The sequence below is a fragment of the Coregonus clupeaformis genome, chromosome 18 (assembly GCF_020615455.1).
Source record: "Coregonus clupeaformis isolate EN_2021a chromosome 18, ASM2061545v1, whole genome shotgun sequence".
In the NCBI taxonomy this organism is placed as follows: Eukaryota; Metazoa; Chordata; class Actinopteri; order Salmoniformes; family Salmonidae; genus Coregonus; species Coregonus clupeaformis.
The window spans coordinates 17602607-17624410 of record NC_059209.1 but is presented as its reverse complement, the minus strand read 5'-3'; the positions used below and the strand labels follow the sequence as shown (position 1 = coordinate 17624410).

General features: G+C 44.1%; 1 protein-coding gene across 1 annotated transcript in view; it reads right to left on the bottom strand.

The window, feature by feature from the left end:
• Window positions 1-21804, bottom strand: part of LOC121550210 (voltage-dependent N-type calcium channel subunit alpha-1B) — a 137388-nt gene that overhangs the window by 65088 nt on the left and 50496 nt on the right. The window contains exons 7-8 of the mRNA XM_041862359.2: window positions 16441-16544; window positions 3562-3677 (exon numbers count right to left, since the gene is read on the bottom strand). Coding sequence (XP_041718293.2) covers window positions 3562-3677; window positions 16441-16544 — 220 coding nt within the window. The remainder of the gene's footprint in view (window positions 1-3561; window positions 3678-16440; window positions 16545-21804) is intronic.

Genomic DNA, 21804 nt, shown 5'->3' with positions numbered 1-21804 from the left:
TGTGTCAGCACAATGTAACATATATATACAGTGGGGGGAAAAAGTATTTAGTCAGCCACCAATTGTGCAAGTTCTCCCACTTAAAAAGATGAGAGAGGCCTGTAACTTTCATCATAGGTACACGTCAACTATGACAGACAAAATGAGAAAAAAAAATCCAGAAAATCACATTGTAGGATTTTTTATGAATTTATTTGTAAATTATGGTGGAAAATAAGTATTTGGTCAATAACAGAAGTTTCTCAATACTTTGTTATATACCCTTTGTTGGCAATGACACAGGTCAAACGTTTTCTGTAAGTCTTCACAAGGTTTTCACACACTGTTGCTGGTATTTTGGCCCATTCCTCCATGCAGATCTCCTCTAGAGCAGTGATGTTTTGGGGCTGTCGCTGGGCAACACAGACTTTCAACTCCCCTCCAAAGATTTTCTATGGGGTTGAGATCTGGAGACTGGCTAGGCCACTCCAGGACCTTTGAAATGCTTCTTACGAAGCCACTCCTTCGTTGCCCGGGCAGCGTGTTTGGGATCATTGTCATGCTGGAAAGACCCAGCCACGTTTCATCTTCAATGCCCTTGCTGATGGAAGGAGGTTTTCACTCAAAATCTCACGATACATGGCCCCATTCATTCTTTCCTTTACACGGATCAGTCGTCCTGGTCCCTTTGCAGAAAAATAGCCCCAAAGCATGATGTTTCCACCCCCATGCTTCACAGTAGGTATGGTGTTCTTTGGATGCAACTCAGCATTCTTTGTCCTCCAAACACGACGAGTTGAGTTTTTACCAAGAAGTTCTATTTTGGTTTCATCTGACCATATGACATTCTCCCGAATCCTCTTCAGGATCATCCAAATGCACTCTAGCAAACTTCAGACGGGCCTGGACATGTACTGGCTTAAGCAGGGGGGCACGTCTGGCACGTCTGGATTTTTGCTCACCGTTCTTGTGATCATTTTGACCCCACGGGGTGAGATCTTGCGTGGAGCCCCAGATCGAGGGAGATTATCAGTGGTCTTGCATGTCTTCCATTTCCTAATAATTGCTCCCACAGTTGATTTCTTCAAACCAAGCTGCTTACCTATTGCAGATTCAGTCTTCCCAGCCTGGTGCAGGTCTACAATTTTGTTTCTGGTGTCCTTTGACAGCTCTTTGGTCTTGGCCATAGTGGAGTTTGGAGTGTGACTGTTTGAGGTTGTGGACAGGTGTCTTTTATACTGATAACAAGTTCAAACAGGTGCCATTAATACAGGTAACGAGTGGAGGACAGAGGAGCCTCTTAAAGAAGAAGTTACAGGTCTGTGAGAGCCAGAAATCTTGCTTGTTTGTAGGTGACCAAATACTTATTTTCCACCATAATTTGCAAATAAATTCATTAAAAATCCTACAATGTGATTTTCTGGATTTTTTTCTCTCAATTTGTCTGTCATAGTTGACGTGTACCTATGATGAAAATTACAGGCCTCTCTCGTCTTTTTAAGTGGGAGAACTTGCACAATTGGTGGCTGACTAAATACTTTTTTTCCCCACTGTATATATATATATATATACTACCAGTCAAAAGTTGGGACACACCTACCTTCAAGGGTTTTTCTTTATTTTTACTATTTTTTACATCATAGAATAATAGTGAAGACATACATCAAAACTATGAAATAACACATATGGAATCATGTAGTAACCAAAAAATGGTTAAACAAATCAAAATATATTTTAGATTTGATTCTTCAAATAGCCACCCTTTGCCTTGATGACAGCTTTGCACACTCTTGGCATTCTCTCAACCAGCATCATGAGGTAGTCACCTGGAATGCATTTCAATTAACAGGTGTGCCTTCTTAAAAGTTAATTTGTGGAATTTCTTTCCTTCTTAATGCGTTTGAGCCAATCAGTTGTGTTGTGACAAGGTAGGGGGGGTATACAGAAGATAGCCCTATATGGTAAAAGACCAAGTCCATATTATGGCAAGAACAGCTTAAATAAGCAAAGAGAAACGACAGTCCATCATTACTTTAAGACATGAAGGTCAGTCAATACGGAAAATTTCAAGAACTTTGAAAGTTTCTTCAAGTGCAGTCGCAAAAACCATCAAGCGCTTTGATGAAACTGGCTCTCATGAGGACCGCCACTGGAATGGAAGGCCCAGAGTTACCTCTGCTGCAGAGGATAAGTTCATTAGAGCTACCAGCCTCAGAAATTGCAGCCCAAAACGCTTCAAAGAGTTCAAGTAACAGACACATCTCAACATCAACTGTTCAGAGGGGACTGTGTGAATCAGGCCTTCATGGTCGAATTGCTGCAAAGAAACTACTACTAAAGGACACCAATAAGAAGAAGAGACTTGCTTGGGCCAAGAAACACAAGAAACACAAGCAATAGTCCTTTGGTCTGGAGTGCAAATCTGAGATTTTTGGTTCAAACCACCGTGTCTTTGTGAGATGCGGTGTGGGTGAACGGATGATCTCCGCATGTGTAGTTCCCACCAAAAGCATGGAGGAGGTGGTGTTATGGTGTTGGGGTGCTTTGCTGGTGACACTGTCTATGATTTATTTAGAATTCAAGGCACACTTAACCAGCATTGCTACCACAGCATTCTGCAACGATACGCCATCCCATCTGGTTTGGGCTTAGTGGGACTATCATTTGTTTTTCCACAGGACAATGACCCAACACACCTCCAGGCTGTCTAAGAGCTATTTGACCAAGAAGGAGAGTGATGGAGTGCTGCATCAGATGACCTGGCCTCCACAATCACCCGACCTCAAACCAATTGAGATGGTTTGGGATGAGTCAGACGGCAGAGTGAAGGAAAAGCAGCCAACAAGTGCTCAGCATATGTGGGAACTCGTTGAAGACTGTTGGAAAACCATTCCAGGTGAAGCTGGTTGAGAGAATGCCAAGAGTGTGCAAAGCTGTTATCAAAGCAAATGGTGGCTATTTAAATAATCTCAAATATAAAATATATTTTGATTTGTTTAACACTTTTTTGGTTACTACATGATTCCATATGTGTTATTTCAATGTTTTGATGTCTTCACAATTATTCTACAATGTAAAACATAGTAAAAATAAAGAAAAACCCTTGAATGAGTAGGTGCGTCCAAACTTTTGACTGGTACTGTATATATATATATATATATATATATATATATATATATATAATTTGTTTTTAATTTATTTTACCTTTATTTAACTAGGCAAGTCAGTTAAGAACAAATTCTTATTTACAATGACGGCCTACACCGGCCAAACCCGGACGACGCTGGGCCAATTGTGCACCGCCCTATGGGACTCCCAATCACGGCCGGATTGTGATACAGCCTGGAATCGAACCAGGGGGTCTGTAGTGACGCCTCAAGCACTGAGATGCAGTGCCTTAGACCGCTGCACCACTCGGGAGCCCAAATAAAAGGGAATGAGTGGCAGATTACTGCATATAGTATAAAATCATGTTTGCCTGTAACTAAACCTTGAGCAGTATTGAAGTAAACTCTAAGTATTAAAGTAAAGGGGTATTAAGTATTAAAATAAAAAAGGAGAGGGAGTAGAGGGCAGTCTGACCTGCCTTGCATATCCACTCCAGGTATCCAGTCAGCTCTCTCTCGATCTGCTGCTGCCTGCGAAGCTTTAGAAACTCCTGCCTCTTCTCCACACGCTCACGCTCCTTGGCAAACTCCCTGCAGGCACACACACACAAACACACACACTTATCGGACAAGCATGGGAGCACATATACAGTTTTAGCTACAGGTCAGAGCCAGGAGCACTCATATGCTGACAGCAGTCTGCCTCCCAGCTGTGGATTTAGCTGTGGGTGAAGCTTTTTGGAGAGACACTTGTAGAAAAAAGTAGTCTTTGTTTCCTCTACTTTAAGAATGAAAACTTCACAAACAAAATAAGCTTTAAAAGGAATGAATTTGCTGGAAAAAAAATCAGTAATAATAATAAGTTATATTAAGTCTATATTGGCAATACTATCAGTGGTGTGCGCTAACATCAGATCTCTATGGTTACACCATGAAGCAATCATATTTCTGACACTATCTTGGAACAACATGCAACCCAGTTTCCCCTGCAGAAAGACAATTGGGAAATCAAATGGGCGTCATTCATTTTAATCAGTGCTTGTTCCTAATGCACTGACATCATCAAACAGTCAAAGGAAAAAAAGCTGAAAGGAGCGTGTGGTGATTTTTGTAACCACATGACCCACCATCTGTTATCTAGCCAATTAAAGAGGCCCATTTCCATTCTTCTTACCCATGTGTACCCTGGAAATAAATAGGCCTACTGCTGATTAGGCAAAGGTTGGAATGGATTACCAAGACAACGAGGGGGAGGTCTCACTCACTAAACGAGTGGTTCACTATTTTTTTACCTAATCTGTATATTTGTAATGGCATGTTATAGAAGGGTCCAGACAATTTTTTTTGCGATTTCATTTGGTTTTGAGTAACTTACCAGCTGTGCTGCTTCTCCATGTAGCCTGCGCCGCACAGCTGGTAGGGGAAAACGCTTGAGTCACACATAATGGAATATAATGTTGCGGATAAAGTTCAGAATTATACAATTTAATGTGTACAACATCTAAAGACCTGCATCACTTTGCTGAGAGTTTCTAAAAGGACGTGTTTGGGTGTTTTTGGAGCCTTTGTTCATGTTTCTCCAGAGCCCCCATACTGCAGAATGAGCAATGAGGAAGTCTATTGCGGGTGGGATAAGTTTCTCAAAACCAAGTGAAATCACTAAAAAAGTGTCTGGACCCTTTTATAACATGACATTTACATCAACAATAGATATTTCATTCTATAATAGTGAACCAATCCTTTAACTGCACTGTGAAGCCACAAACACAACAGTCTGGATTGAGTCGTAGACAAAGAGAGAGAGGCAGATGGAGAGAAATGAGGGATCCCCTCCCTGAACAACCCGCCCTCACAGCTCACTCGGTGAGAGCCAGGCAGTGATTGGTGTCTCTCCCACGCAGGGCCGAGGGAAGCTCCTTCCTGCATTGCAGTGGATGTGCGTGTGTGTGTGTGTTTGTTTGTGTTTGTGTTTGGGAGAGCTGTGAGGGGGTGGTGTTAGCCAGGAATCCCAGCCCTGCCTGCTGCAGTTCCACAGCAGCCCCTCAAGTGGGAGAGTCGGTCACACCCCTCCTCAGCATGCCGCACACCAGCACTGAGCACAGACTCAATTCAATTCAAAGGCACTTTATTGGCATGGGAAACGTGTTTGCATAATAAACAAAAGTGAGAAGACACAACTATTAGAATTTAACAGTAAATATTGCACTCAAAAAGGTTTAAAAAAGATAGCCATTTCAAGTGTTATATTATCAGCTATGTACATGTGCAAATAGTTGTGCAACAAAATAGGAAAAATGCCCAAGGGGGTGAATACTTTCACAAGCCACTGTATATACAGGGGTACCGTTACCGATGTGCAGGGGTTCAGGTTAGTCAAGGTAATTGAGGTAATATGTACATCTTGGTAGGGGTAAAGTGACTATGCATAGATAATAAACAGCGAGTAGCAGCAGCGAAAGAAAAAGGGGGGGGTCAATGCAAATAGTCTGGGTAGCCATTTGATTACCTGTTCAGCAGTCTTAAAGCTTGAGGGTAGAAGCTGTTAAGTAGCCTTTTGGACCTAGACTTGGCGGTACCGCTTGCCGTGCGGTAGCAGAGAGAACAGTCTATGACTAGGGCCTTCCTCTGACACCGCCTGGTATAAACTCCCGAGTGGCGCAGTGGTCTAAGGCACTGCATCTCAGTGCTTGAGGCGTCACTACAGACCCCCTGGTTCGATTCCAGGCTGTATCACAACCGGCCGTGATTGATGGTGGTAAATAGACAGCTACGAAAAATATAGATAAAAACTATCTTCGTAAATAGTGTGGTCTACAGCTTATCATGAGGTACTCTACATCAGGTGAGCAAAACCTAGAGACTTCTTTAATTATTATAGACACAGACCACCACCCCTCGTCTTCCCGGAGGTAGCTGTTCTGTCTTGCCGATGCACGGAAAACCCAGCCAACCAGTATATTATCCATGTCGTTGTTCAGCACATATCTTAGTGCAGGGGTAGCAGTGCTTTTTATCCCAGGCCTGAGTGTCAACATTCTTCTTCAAAGGTGGTGTGTAAGGGTAGATTGTTAGTGGTTAGAGCCAAACTCAATGACCTTGTCTTTGCTTTCATAAATGTGTATGCACCTTGTACAGGGCGGGAGAGGGAGCTCCTGTTTGGGTGTCTAAGGCAGGATCTCACACACTTAGCATTAGACGAGGTGCTTGTGTTGGGGTGGATTGCGATTGCGACATTGACTTTACTAAAGACAGGAACAGTGAGGAACCGCATTTGGGTTCGGCAGGAGTGTTCAATTAATCAGTTCGATCTAGTGGACACATGGAGAACTAACTAGGTGGTTGGGGGTAGGGTGAGTGCAGCTCATCTGGATCGTATCTACTGTATACATTCAAGAATAAGCTATTGAGGGCCTCCATTCTCCCACTTGGATTTTCGGACCATCATATTGCCATGGCTCAGTTCTCTGTTTCACCAGGGCCCCGGCAGGTGTCTTATTGGAAATTCAATGTAAAGCTCTTACAAGATGCCACTATTTGTTCAAGTTTCCAAGGCTTTTGGGAGAGGTGGGGACAGCAGAAGGGGGTGTTGGGATGTAGGGAAAGCCCAGATTCTGGTTTTCTGTCAGCAGTATACAGCTTTTTCCTCTTCAGAGGCCAGGAGAGTATTGGGGGAGCTTGAGTGCAGCATAAGTGAGGGGAGGCTGAGCTGGTGGGGCAGGGTAGGGTGGGGCTGCAAGATAATCTGAATTATGCAGGGATCTATGTTCTTTTTTCAGATTAAAGCAAAAGGAGCACTTGTAAGAGCTAGATTTTCCATGTTGAGGAGATGGATGCTCCCAGCTCTTTATTTTTTGAGTTGGAAAAACAGAGCGGGGAAACCAAGAAAATCCATTGTTTACGTTTGTCTGATGGGCAAGTAACTTCTCTTGTGGGGGAGATGCGGGAGCAGGCTGTGGAGTTCTTCTCCGATTTGTATAGGGAAGAAATCTGCGATCCTGTGTGTTCTCAGGTTCTGCTCACCAGTAGTGGTGCTTGGGTAAAATCACTGGGAAAGCCATATTACAACCTTTGTGTTGTGATAATTGCGTTGTTTGCCTGATAGTTCATATGCCTTGCGACCGTGATATATAGTCCTAAAGGCCGAGACAATAAGAAGACACAGTGGCAGAATAAATTCAATCACACCTTTGTTTCATCACAAAACTGGAGAGCAACCGCTATCCGGTGGAGTCCACAAAGCATATTGCATGTAACAAACAATTACATGACCTACAGCATGGTCAAGCAAGTTAATGTTACCAACATTTTCGGATGACTAAACAACTATTGATTTAGAACCACGGAGAGTTACCGCAAGTCGCAAAGCAAACAGGAGCTGCCTCCACTATTCCAGCACCATTTCAACTTCAACGTCATCTAAAAGGTACCAAAAACAATGTAGTCCAATCAATGTAAGCTAAATATGATGTGGCTGTCCATGGTTTTGATTTCTGTGTGTGTGTGTGTGCGTGCATATCCGTGTACGTATAAAAAACATGTTGTCTCACTCTACTTGTGGAGAAACGTCAATGCCATCCTCCTCTATTTCATGTTGACGAAACGGTCTATGGCTCTGTCATACAGTATACGCTTTTATTTTTTATTGTCCTAGGCTACCTGGCTAAAATGCTTGTTCGCTAGCCTAACTTCCTTTCATGGGCAACGTTAGCTAGTTAACATTAGCCTTCTACATCTAGCTACATATTGAACTTCCATCCTCTCAGGCCAGGGGCACAATGTATGAATTAATGGTTGGATCAGAATCGCCGTTATAATCATTGGCCAGTACAGAGAATTAATAAAACCACAAGTCAAAATCCGTATCTCCATCCATGGCTAATTTAGGAAAGGGACAACAACACAACCAGATACAACAATTCAAGTTGTTTCTGCCAATGACGTATGCTCTCGATGCGATTTAATAGGAGTGACGCCAAATCCAAACTGGCTTCCCTTAACACTTTTTTTTGGGTGCGCCAGGACCAGTCACAGTTGAGCTCACTCAGTTTAGGCCAAATGCTCGCTGGCTTCCCTTGCATTCAATGCTACGGCCGGCAACAATGTCATACTCTTTTGGACCAGACAGCATGAGATAGATGGCCTACACATACAGAGACAGATGGGCACTGTTTCGCTCGCATGGATGCTTTCTCCTGTGAGATACACTTCCCTTTCCATCCAGCCTCTCAATATGACGTCAGTAACAAGAAACTCAGGTCTTTTTATTTCTACAGCAGTCTCTTATTTAAATACATTTTAAACATAAAGATATCTCACATAAAATGTATACTTCATGACCAAACGTACACTACCGTTCAAATGTTTGGGGTCACTTAAAAATGTCCTTGTTTTCAAAATATATATATATATTTTTTTTTATATATCTACATAGGCAGACAGGGGCCCATTATCAGCAACCATCAGTCCTGTGTTCCAATGGCACGTTGTGTTTGCTAATCCAAGCTTATCATTTTAAAAGGCTAATTGATCATTAGAAAACCCTTTTGCAATTATGTTAGCACAGCTAAAATCTGTTGTGCTGATTAAAGCAGCAATAAAACTGGCTTTCTTGAGACTAGCTGAGTATCTGGAGCATCAGCAATTGTGGGTTCGATTACAGGCTCAAAATGGCCAGAAACAAATAACTTTCTTCTGAAACTCGTCAGTCTATTCTTGTTCTGAGAAATGAAGGCTATTCCATGCAAGAAATTGGCAAGAAACGGAAGATCTCGTACAACGCTGTGTAAAAAGACAAACCAAAAAAACAGAAAACTTGAGCGTGTATACAGTGGGGAAAAAGGTATTTAGTCAGCCACCAATTGTGCAAGTTCTCCCACTTAAAAAGATGAGAGAGGCCTGTAATTTTCATCATAGGTACACGTCAACTATGACAGACAAAATGAGAAAAAAAATCCTGAAAATCACATTGTAGGATTTTTTATGAATTTATTTGCAAATTATGGTGGAAAATAAGTATTTGGTCAATAACAAAAGTTTCTCAATACTTTGTTGTATACCCTTTGTTGGCAATGACACAGGTCAAACGTTTTCTGTAAGTCTTCACAAGGTTTTCACACACTGTTGCTGGTATTTTGGCCCATTCCTCCATGCAGATCTCCTCTAGAGCAGTGATGTTTTGGGGCTGTCGCTGGCAACACAGACTTTCAACTCCCTCCAAAGATTTTCTATGGGGTTGAGATCTGGAGACTGGCTAGGCCACTCCAGGACCTTGAAATGCTTCTTACGAAGCCACTCCTTCGTTGCCCGGGCGGTGTGTTTGGGATCATTGTCATGCTGAAAGACCCAGCCACGTTTCATCTTCAATGCCCTTGCTGATGGAAGGAGGTTTTCACTCAAAATCTCACGATACATGGCCCCATTCATTCTTTCCTTTACACGGATCAGTCGTCCTGGTCCCTTTGCAGAAAAACAGCCCCAAAGCATGATGTTTCCACCCCCATGCTTCACAGTAGGTATGGTGTTCTTTGGATGCAACTCAGCATTCCTTGTCCTCCAAACACGACGAGTTGAGTTTTTACCAAAAAGTTCTATTTTGGTTTCATCTGACCATATGACATTCTCCCAATCCTCTTCTGGATCATCCAAATGCACTCTAGCAAACTTCAGACGGGCCTGGACATGTACTGGCTTAAGCAGGGGGGACACGTCTGGCACTGCAGGATTTGAGTCCCTGGCGGCGTAGTGTGTTACTGATGGTAGGCTTTGTTACTTTGGTCCCAGCTCTCTGCAGGTCATTCACTAGGTCCCCCCGTGTGGTTCTGGGATTTTTACTCACTGTTCTTGTGATCATTTTGACCCCACGGGGTGGGATCTTGCGTGGAGCCCCAGATCGAGGGAGATTATCAGTGGTCTTGTATGTCTTCCATTTCCTAATAATTGCTCCCACAGTTGATTTCTTCAAACCAAGCTGCTTACCTATTGCAGATTCAGTCTTCCCAGCCTGGTGCAGGTCTACAATTTTGTTTCTGGTGTCCTTTGACAGCTCTTTGGTATTGGCCATAGTGGAGTTTGGAGTGTGACTGTTTGAGGTTGTGGACAGGTGTCTTTTATTCTGATAACAAGTTCAAACAGGTGCCATTAATACAGGTAACGAGTGGAGGACAGAGGAGCCTCTTAAATAAGAAGTTACAGGTCTGTGAGAGCCAGAAATCTGGCTTGTTTGTAGGTGACCAAATACTTATTTTCCACCATAATTTGCAAATAAATTCATTAAAAATCCTACAATGTGATTTTCTGGAGAGAAAAAAATCTCAATTTGTCTGTCATAGTTGACGTGTACCTATGATGAAAATTACAGGCCTCTCTCATCTTTTTAAGTGGGAGAACTTGCACAATTGGTGGCTGACTAAATACTTTTTTTCCCCACTGTAGCTATTCACCCCCCCAAAGTCAATACTTTGTTGAGCCACCTTTTGCAGGAATTACAGCTGCAAGTCTCTTGGGGTATGTCTCTATAAGCTTGGCATATCTAGCAACTGGGATATTTGCCCATTCCTCAAGGCAAAACTGCTCCAGCTCCTTCAAGTTGGATCGGTTCCGCTGGTGTATACCAATCTTTAAGTCATACCACAGATTCTCAATTGGATTGAGGTCTGGGCTTTGACTAGGCCATTCCAAGACATTTAAATGTTTCCCCTTGAACCACTTGAGTGTTGCTTTAGCAGTATGCTTAGGGTCATTGTCCTGCTGGAAGGTGAACCTCCGTCCCAGTCTCAAATCTCTGGAAGACTGAAACAGGTTTCCCTCAAGAATTTCCCTGTATTTGGCGCCATCCATCATTCCTTCAATTCTGACCAGTTTCCCAGTCCCTGCCGATGGAAAACATTCCAACAGCATGATGCTGCCACCACCATGCTTCACTGTGGGGATGGTGTTCTCGGGGTGATGAGAGGTGTTGGGATTGTGACAGACATAGCGTTTTCCTTGATGTCCAAAAAGCTGAATTTTAGTCTCATCTGACCAGAGTACCTTCTTCCATATGTTTGTGGAGTCTCCCACATGCCTTTTGGCGAACACCAAACGTGTTTGCTTATTTTTTTCTTTAAGCAATGGCTTTTTTCTGGCCACTCTTCCATATAGCCCAGCTCTGTGGAGTGTATGGCTTAAAGTGGTCCTATGGACAGATACTCCAATCTCCGCTGCGGAGCTTTGCAGCTCCTTCAGTGTTATCTTTGGTCTCTTTGATTTTTCTCTGTTTAATGCCCTCCTTGCCTGGTCCGTGAGTTTTGGTGGGCGGCCCTCTCTTGGCAGGTTTGTTGTGGTGCCATATTCTTTCCATTTTTTTAATAATGGATTTAATGGTGCTCTGGGATGGTCAAAGTTTCTGATATTTTTTTATAACCCAACCCTGATCTGTACTTCTCCACAACTTTGTCCCTGACCTGTTTGGAGAGCTCCTTGGTCTTCATGGTGCCGCTTGCTTGGTGGTGCCCCTTGCTTAGTGGTGTTGCAGACTCTGGGGCCTTTCAGAACAGGTGTATATATACTGAGATCATGTGACAGATCATGTGACACTTTGATTGCACACATGTGGACTTTATTTAACTAATTATTTGACTTCTGAAGGTAATTGGTTGCACCAGATCTTATTTAGGGGCTTCATAGCAAAGGAGGTGAATACATATGCACGCACTACTTTTCCGTTATTTATTTTTTAGCATTTTTTGAAACAAGTTATTTTTTTCATTTCACTTCACCAATTTGGACTATTTTGTGTATGTCCAATACATGAAATCCAAATAAAACTCTTGTTATTGAGCCCTTTCTGGTTATGCTACGCAGGAGGCTACAGGGAGTGTGTGAACCAGGCATAGGGTTAGGGACAGGCATAGCAGTGTAAGCATACGCTGATGACATCTCAGTGTTGGTTAGGGATAAGCAGGACCTACGGGCCCTGGAGAATAGTTTGAGGGTGTACAAGGGGGCTCTTCGGCTAAGGTAAACTGGGGCAAGAGTGAGGCTCTTATGTAGGGTATGGAAGGACAGGGCACCTATGCAGCTTCCAGGGTGGTTGCAGTGGGGCTGTGAGGGGCTCAAGATGCTTGGGGTGTATCTGGGCTCAGAAGGGTGGGTTAGGAAGAACTGGGAAGGAGTGTCACAAGCGGTGGTGTCGAGGCTGACGAAGTGGAAGTGGCTCCTCTCCCAAGTGTCATATAGAGGGAGGGTGCTGATCATCAACAACTTGGCGGCATCCTCCCTATGGCATAAATTGGCTGTTCTCAACCCCCCCCCGGTGGTCTGCAGGGCAAGGTAATGGATTTTTCCTGGTAGGGGCATCACTGGCTGAGGGCGGCGGTGCTGTACCTGCCTGTCCAGGAGGGGGGACAAGGCCTGGTGGACCTGGAGCGCATGGTGGCAGCATTCCGTCTCAAAGCGGCGCAGAGGCTACTGTACCGTACGTAGGTGGGCTGAAGGGATCCAGCATGTGCTCTGTTGAAGAGGGCTGGTGGTTTGGGGCTGGATCGGCAGCTTTTTCTCATGCGGCCAGAGAGATTCAACACAGCAGGGGTCTCTGTACTGAGGTCCTGGCAGCTGCTGAGGCCCACATGAGAGAGGGGTGTGGCGCCTGGGCCGTGGGTGTGGGAGGAGCCCATCTTCCACAACCCACTGATCCCTTTGATGTCTACTCCTTCAGCCACCCTGCAGGGGAGTTTAATCAAGAGACTAGCAGACCTGCGGCTGCCGGGGGGTGGAAAACCTCCCAAGAGCAATCTAGCCAACTTTAGCCAGTTAGCTTTGGGTGCTTGGTTGGGACAAGCATGCATTGTTGGCGGGCAAGCTGCAAACAGACAAGTAGGCTACAATTCCCCCAACTAGCTGATGTGTATCTAATGTTCCTTCGTTAGATGTTAGCTCATCTTTCTCTGGCTAACATTAGTTGTTGATCTTTTTGTTGTGGATGTGCATAACTAAGGTATAGATTTTATCAATAGGACTGTACATTTCCCAAATGTAAGAGGACTCCAAAGTGGTATTGACATATTTGCAGAAATCCATTCAGGTGTATTTTGTGACTTTTAGCGAATGTGTTCCAATGATCTAAAGTTGCATTGTTGCAACTGCCTGTAAACACAGTCCAGTTCAAAGTGAATGATGGCAGGCCTGTGTGCAAATGGCTTATTTGCATAAAGGCCTACTGTAGCTCTGATTGGCTATGGTGCACCGGTCTGCATAGACTCTGGTCCTGGACGAGACAGATGTCTTTATTAGGTTTTATTTACTGCTGTGTCTATTAATTGTCCAAACGCACGGCCGCTTTCCCATTCTATATTGCTATAGAATTTTCACAAATGACTTAGTATACATAATTCCCAAACATTCTAAGAATTTATGAAAACATGAAAATGGCCATATATAAGTGCTCGCTTGTCAGATGTTTTTTTTAAAGTGTCATATTCTTCCTGGGGGTGTATATGAACAGATTTTAATAAGATTTCATGTCGCTAAAATGCTGTCAGTTCCACTTGAAGTATACATGTATTTTTTCAAAATGCATACTGCCTCCAGCTCATTGCAAAGTGGTGTGTGATGCACTGATGAAGCCTGCCTTCCTTTGCCTATGCATTTTCTGTTTGAGATGCTGTAGCAGCAGCTCTTGCGCTGTCTGACAGATTTTCCGCTCAAAGGCTCTGTATATGTATGCTGTACGTGTGTGATAAGATACATAACGAATATACTGTACACACGCACCAATTTAATTCCACAAAATAATGCAAATTACCCTATAGACCGATAAGCATGACCAGTCAAATGTGTTTACATCGGCTGGTATTTCCATCAATGAATAGGCTAAAAAAGTATTATCATTATCATTTTTTCTTCTGGTGCCAATTTTATTTATCGGCTTTTCAATTTTTTTATAGGCCAAAATCCGGCTATTACCGGCTAACGGAAACCCTGACACACACACAGCTCAGAGCTGGGGTACTATGCTTGAAAATGTTCAATTGAGCCATTAAAATGTGAACGCTGTAGCCTACACATGCCACACAATATAAGCAACAAGACCTAAACATGAGTCAGAAGTCAAGGTTGAGACTGAGTGGTACAGTATGTGTCTATTCATTTACTGTACAGATAGTAGTGGTGAACCTACAGGACACAGCATGGGCCTCCACCTGACTGACTGACTGACTGACAGATATATATGACCATGCTGGGAAGGATCTGAAAGAACTGACCTTCTACTCCACACAAAGGAAAGAAGGGAGGAGAAAAAAAGGAAGGGAGAGAGAGAGAGAGAAGAGGGAGAGATCAAAGGGCAGGGTGGTGCCTCAAGCTGGGCTGTCTGTGGCACTTCCGTTAGCCTACTGAAAGCCCTCACAGAGTGACCTGATGGGGTGATCTGGGGGGGTGGAGGGTAGGATGAAGGGCAGGAGGGCGGGGGACATTAGGAGTGGTGATAGGATAAAATATGAGCCATGCTGCCCCCGCATGCTGCCTCTGACCGCTGCCCCTGGAGCGGTGGCCTCTAAACCCTATGGGTGGCTGCAGCCTGCAGCCCTGGCCCCCTCCAGGACAGGCAGTGCCCTTTAGAATGTGACACAGCCCCGTCACAGTGTATCAGGACCTTTCATCCTCCTGACCACAGTAAACACAGCTGACAGGGGGAGAATCTCAATTGCATACTCCTTGCGTCCTCTCTCCTCGCCATCTTCTTAAAACCCATTGGAGGAGAAGGTGGGGAGGGACGCGAGGAGTATGCAATTAAGATTCTCCCAGGGTCTAGCGAGACTAGAGAGAGCAGAGCAGGCCCAGAGCATGGCCAGGGTTGGGCCAGGGATAACAGGAGACTAGAAAATGCTTTGAGCTGTTTGAAGGGGATAAAGGAACACATAGAGAACAGATAAAGAGCGATACAGTACAAGGTACTCAAAGCAGACGATGGATACTTTGACCAAAACAGGTGGTAACAGACACAACAACAACAACCACAATCATAGACTTTGCAGCTTGTAATTTCTCAAATATGTGTATCATTTATAATTTCTGTGGCCATCATAAGGATACGCAATTAACTGTCACAGAATGAAGCAGTCTCTCATGACATTAAGGAGCTCAATGCAACTTGTTAGGATTATGCATTATGCAAATACTCTCCTAAGTGAAATGTCTTTGAGGGGGTGTCACCTTGAGCATAAAAGTGTGGCTAAATGAATGGATTTCACACTTCCAGACGAGAGGAGAATGATTAACTTATCATCAAGGGCAGAGACACTAGAGCAACTGAGAACCAGGATGTTTCATACAAATGAACTGCTTCACCTAAAAACAACAGTCATCCTGACTGTCTGTAATTCTATATGGGTGAGGTTTTCTACATAACCCCCCCCACACTACAACAATGAAGGCAAAATGTAGAAGGACGAGAAAATAAGATCTGAGAGAAAACAGAAGGTTGAAATAAAAGACAGACTGTAAGAAGAGCATAATGCCACATCGATAGCACAGAGACAGCTGAAGCCATTTGGTGGAACAGCAAGTGAGAATTAGATTTGCTTTCCGAGAAGTAATAAATTCATGTCCCGATAGCAGCTAGAGCACAGCCTAGTACAGCACAGGCCTTCCATTAAGCTCTGCCACTGTGTGTGTGTGTGTGTGTGTGTGTGTGTGTGTGTGTGTCAACATGCCCCGTGGCTTCAAAACAATTAACAGGAAAAAAACATCTACATTCCAAATTCCACAGCATTGGCATTATACTCGATGGCAGGATTCACTCGACATGAATGGTATAGGGATACATATGGGATATCTACTGTACTGTAGTGTAAGGACAGTAAATGTTGTAAACAATAAAAAGCCTTGCCTCATTTCCCTTGATAGTAATTTCAACAGGGTGCTACATTCAGACAACACTTCTGATCCTGTCTATTCAGGACTACAGGCATTCTACTTCCAGCTTTGACCTGCTTTACTATGCTGTGTAGTGACTCTTAATGAGGGAGTCTAATACAGCTTAGCACTAATGAGCTCTGTCCTGTTCTGTACTGTACTGTCTGTGTGAAAACAGTCCAGGTCAGATCAGGTCACTCACAAGGCAAACACTTGGTGGAAAAGCATATGTAAGTAGAACTTCAAAATAGAGAAAAAATTGAAAATATAAACACAGTTAGGCTAACGCAACACCGATGTAGTCAGACAGAAGCTTTAAATTAAACAGAGCCAGCAGGAAAGTGAAATGACTTGTAAAGAGCGCTGTACTGTGTGTTTCATAATAGTGGGCTGTTAACAACACCTTTCCCACAGACAGAAATAGTGTCATTGGGTCATGGACATGTGTGATGTTGACTCTTACCCAGACAGGACTCCCAGGACCAGGTTGAGCATGAAGAAGGATCCGATGATGATGAGGGGGATGAAGTAGAGCCAGTTCCAGGTGTTGCCTGAGGCATCGTTGGCCTGCAGAAGCACACAGAGAGAGAAGGAGGGTTGATACTTATTTACATTGAAGACGGTGCTTATCGGACATTGTGTTTGGGGAAGAAAAATGTTAGCAATAAACAAAAACGTTTTCTTTTGGTGTGCTACAAAAATTCCAAGATCTTGTTTTATTGCTATTGCTATCAATATGATGATGTAATGACAAAAACTCCTCCAAGTGGATTTTAACTGGAGGGCTGATACAAATGAATGACTTTCCTGTGATATTCAGATCTATGGCTCATCCTTCACGTTGTCAGAGCTGATAGCCCACCCTCCTCTCTCTCCCTCTTGCTCTCTCTCTCTCTCCAGCTTACTTCATCACATCCCCAGCGACCACAACCCCCGACCCCCCCCCTCTCTCTCCACCTCTTCCCCTATCCGAGACCCCACTCTATCAGGATGGAAATTCATGGCAGTGATGTTAAGAGTAACAGAGAGAAGCACTGGCATTTATGAAGCATGTAACTTTACAGATGGGCCAGATCTTCACCTAGGCCATTTCAGCACAGCCCAATGTATATCGTCTATAATTGCGAGAGGGACCTGGGGCTGCTGAATCAGCAGGCGAAAACATACAAATTGGTGTTGCACACATCCCCCCTTCCCCCTCATCCCACCCCCAGCTGTCTCTAAAGCATCTGATCGACTGGATAAACCACCACGCCCTTCAACCCTGAATGTTTAGCTATGCATGTATGTATCTATTCTGCAAGGCAATATTTTGGCAAGGGATGCACATTAGTAGCAACCTCAGGTATCCAAACTTACTGTATATACTATGAAATGCAAATACATTTCATTCAACGCTTTTATTGCTTTTATATACTTATGCTACAACGTGATAAACATGTTGTAAACGTAGACGTAAGGGTTAAGTTGAGGGAGACATTATGCTCCACAGTATGGCTAGCATACACACTACATGTTAGAGAGTTGCAAGCTGTAAACGTCCTTGGGACTGAGGCAAGATATTAAAACATTTCTGGTGTGTAGAGATCTTTTTCTGCTTGAATTAAGGGAGGGAGAAGGGAATATAGGGGAGGGAGGGAGAGAGGGGTTGGGGACTGAGGCAGCAGGAGCTGAAGTCATCGCCGTTGTCTGAGGCCTCCTGTGGTGAATTGGATCTGTATGTCATAGTGACATCCAAACCCCCACTGCAACAACGCTTATTCTGTCATTTCTCCTCATAAGAGATCTAGGACCCATATTGTTTTCATGACCCCTGTGAGAAAAGCAGAGAGCCTTAGTGGAGGCTCCTCATCAATTATTCAACCTTTTCTCAGCATTAAAATATATTTATGTTTCCGGCACAGTAAAAACTATTATTATTTTCTCTGTGAAGAAGTCTACTGCTGAGGGCAATTCCATCGCTGAAAATTAGCTGAGACATAAACAGAAAATAATAATCTGTGTTGGTGGGGTTTTTCTGCTAAAAGGCACTGCATGGATGTTTAGTCATTAAGATCTAAATAACATAATGCTGCCGCTCTGATCAAATTATCAGCAGCCTACTTAGCAGCTTTTACAAATGAAGAGGTGCAGTAAGGTTAGTCATTTCTCCAGAAGTCATGTAATATACAGATCCTTATTCAGATCCTATTGATATCTACCCAGAGACAGGATATACAGTATACACTCCCCTGATCATACACGGACATACTTTATCTTCCTGTTTAAAGGCATTGAAGGATTGCCTGTGAGATGCTTACACATGCAGAACTCCATCACAGGCATGTATGACAAGCATGCTTCACTGGATTACATTGACAGGTGCAAAACAGGCAGGAAAGACACTATACTACAAAGAGAGAATCCTTTCTATGGGTATATAAAGGCTTTTCACTTATTCCCAATCAAATCAAACCTCTCCAGATTAGGATAACTATTTCCAACTACCCCAATGCACTGCCACTGACTGAATGAACACAGCGACAATTTGTGCTGGGTTAATGTGGACATGCCTGACGAGAGGATAACATGCTGAGTACGCCTGATAAGGAGTCTGGGAAGGAGCAGCCAGCCATGTACACAGCCTGCTACTGTACTGTAACACACCAGACAGGCAGCCATTTTACAAACTACTGTCATATTATATAACATAGGAATCCAACCACAAGAAAGACTGCATCGAACCACACTTCAGATGATATCTATCATCTATATACCATTATCGATGTGGTAGCAGCAGTACATTTGGGCTGTTAAATTAGAGTGTGGGTTCTGGCTCATGGACAGAGGGGAGTGGAGGCATATTGACCCAAAGTTCTCCTTGTGTTCAGGATAACAGGATTATGTTGGAGAGAGCAGTGCCGGGGTCTGCAGGCAGGCTGGAGGAGAGGAGCATTCGTTTCCCATTATCCCCTGGTCTCCTGCAGCTAACGCTCGCCTCTACTCCTCTCAATTCCATTCTTTTTCATCAGGCCCCCCAGGGAGAGAGCAGCAGAGCAGCAGAGGACAGAATGGGAATACAATTTCATACAGCCGGAGTAGTGTGTGTGTCTCTCTCTAATACAGTGAGGGAAAAAAGTATTTCATCCCCTGCTGATTTTGTCAGTTTGCCCACTGACAAAGACATGATCAGTCTATAATTTTAATGGTAGGTTTATTTGAACAGTGAGAGACAGAATAACAACAACAAAAATCCAGAAAAACGCATGTCAAAAATGTTAGAAATTGATTTGCATTTTAATGAGGGAAATAAGTATTTGACCCCTCTGCAAAACATGACTTAGTACTTTGTGGCAAAATCCTTGTTGGCAATCACAGAGGTCAGACGTTTCTTGTAGTTGGCCACCAGCTTTGCAGACATCTCAGGAGGGATTTTGTCCCACTCCTCTTTGCAGATCTTATCCAAGTCATTAAGGCTTCGAGGCTGACGTTTGGAAACTCGAACCTTCAGCTCCCTCCACAGATTTTCTATGGGATTAAGGTCTGGAGACTGGCTACTCCAGGACCTTAATGTGCTTCTTCTTGAGCCACTCCTTTGTTGCCTTGGCCGTGTGTTTTGGGTCATTGTCATGCTGGAATACCCATCCACGACCCATTTTCAATGCCCTGGCTGAGGGAAGGAGGTTCTCACCCAAGATTTGACGGTACATGGCCCCGTCCATCGTCACTTTGATTCAGTGAAGTTGTCCTGTCCCCTTAGCAGAATAACACCCCCAAAGCATAATGTTTCCACCTCCATGTTTAACGGTGGGGATGGTGTTCTTGGGGTCATAGGCAGCATTCCTCCTCCTCCAAACACGGCGAGTTGAGTTGATGCCAAAGAGCTCGATTTTGGTCTCATCTGACCACAACACTTTCACCCAGTTCTCCTCTGAATCATTCAGATGTTCATTGGTAAACTTCAGACGGACCTGTATATGTGCTTTCTTGAGCAGGGGGACCTTGCGGGCGCTGCAGGATTTCAGTCCTTCACGGCGTAGTGTGTTACCAATTGTTTTCTTGGTGACTATGGTCCCAGCTGCCTTGAGATTATTGACAAGATCCTCCCGTGTAGTTCTGGGCTGATTCCTCACCGTTCTCATGATCATTGTAACTCCACGAGGTGAGATCTTGCATGGAGCCCCAGGCCGAGGTCTTGTAGCCCATTCCAGCCTTGTGTAGGTCTACAATCTTGTCGCTGACATCCTTGGAGAGCTCTTTGGTCTTGGCCATGGTCGGAGTTTGGAATCTGATTGATTGATTGCTTCTGTGGACAGGTGTCTTTAATACAGGTAACAAACTGAGATTAGGAGCACTCCCTTTAAGAGTGTGCTCCTAATCTCAGCTCGTTACCTGTATAAAAGACACCTGAGAGCCAGAAATCTTTCTGATTGAGAGGGGGTCAAATACTTATTTCCCTCATTAACCCTCCCGTTGTCTTAGGGTCAAAATGACCTGCCACTGTGTTGAACCAACTTTATTTAATTTTTATATTTTTTGGATCATTTGTGAGAAGGAGGCAGTGATACTTTCTTTAAAGTCTCACTGCCTCCTTCTCACAAATGATCCAAAAAATAAAATAAAAAAATTAAGTTGGTTCAACACAGTGGCGGGTCATTTTGACCCTAGGACAACGGGAGGGTTAAAAGGTTCTCTCCTCTCTGCACAGGCCATACAAACGCCTCACACCGCGTGGCTGCTGCCACTCTAACCTGCGCGCACGACCCACGTGGAGTTCCAGGTCTCCGGCAGCCTCTGGAACTGCCGTTCTGCGGCCAACAAGGCAGAGTTCATCTCAGCCTATGCTACCCTCCAGTCCCTCGACTTCTTGGCGCTGACGGAAACATGGATTACCACAGAAAACACTGCTACTCCTACTGCTCTCTCCTCGTCTGACCATGTGTTCTCGCATACCCCGAGAGCATCTGGTCAGCGGGGCGGTGGCACAGGAATCCTCATCTCTCCCAAGTGGACATTCTCTCTTTCTCCCTTGACCCATCTGTCTATCTCCTCATTTGAATTCCATGCTGTCACAGTCACTAGCCCATTCAAGCTTAACATCCTTATCATGTATCGCCCTCCAGGTTCCCTTGGAGAGTTCATCAATGAGCTTGACACCTTGATAAGTTCCTTTCCTGAGGATGGCTCACCCCTCACAGTTCTGTGTGACTTTAACCTCCCTACGTCTACCTTTGACTCATTTCTCTCTGCCTCCTTCTTTCCACTCCTCTCCTCTTTTGACCTCACCCTCTCACCGTCTCCCCCTACTCACAAGGCAGGCAATACGCTTGACCTCATCTTTACTAGATGCTGTTCTTCTACTAATCTCACTGCAACTCCCCTCCAAGTCTCCGACCACTACTTTGTATCCTTTTCTCTCTCGCTCTCCTCCAACACTACTCACTCTGCCCCTACTCAACCTTCATTCTTTTCTTGCCTTGTTTTCTGTCCGTTTAACGATTCTCTATGTCCCCTTTGTGCCTTGCTTGGCCAGTATGAAAAAAAAATATATATATATATATATATATATATATATATGCACTCACTAACTATAAGTCGTTCTGGATAAGAGCGTCTGCTAAATTACTAAAATGTAAAATGTAAATGTAATATACTCAGATGGTAATGTGCCGTCGCGACCTTCGCTCTCTCTCTCCCGCTACTCTCTCCTCTTCCATCCTATCATCACTTCCCTCTGCTCAAACCTTGTCCCTCCAATCTCCTCAACCCTCCTCTCCTCCCTTTCTGCATCTTTTGACTCTCTATGTCCCCTATCCTCCCGGCCGGCTCGGTCCTCCACTCCTGCTCC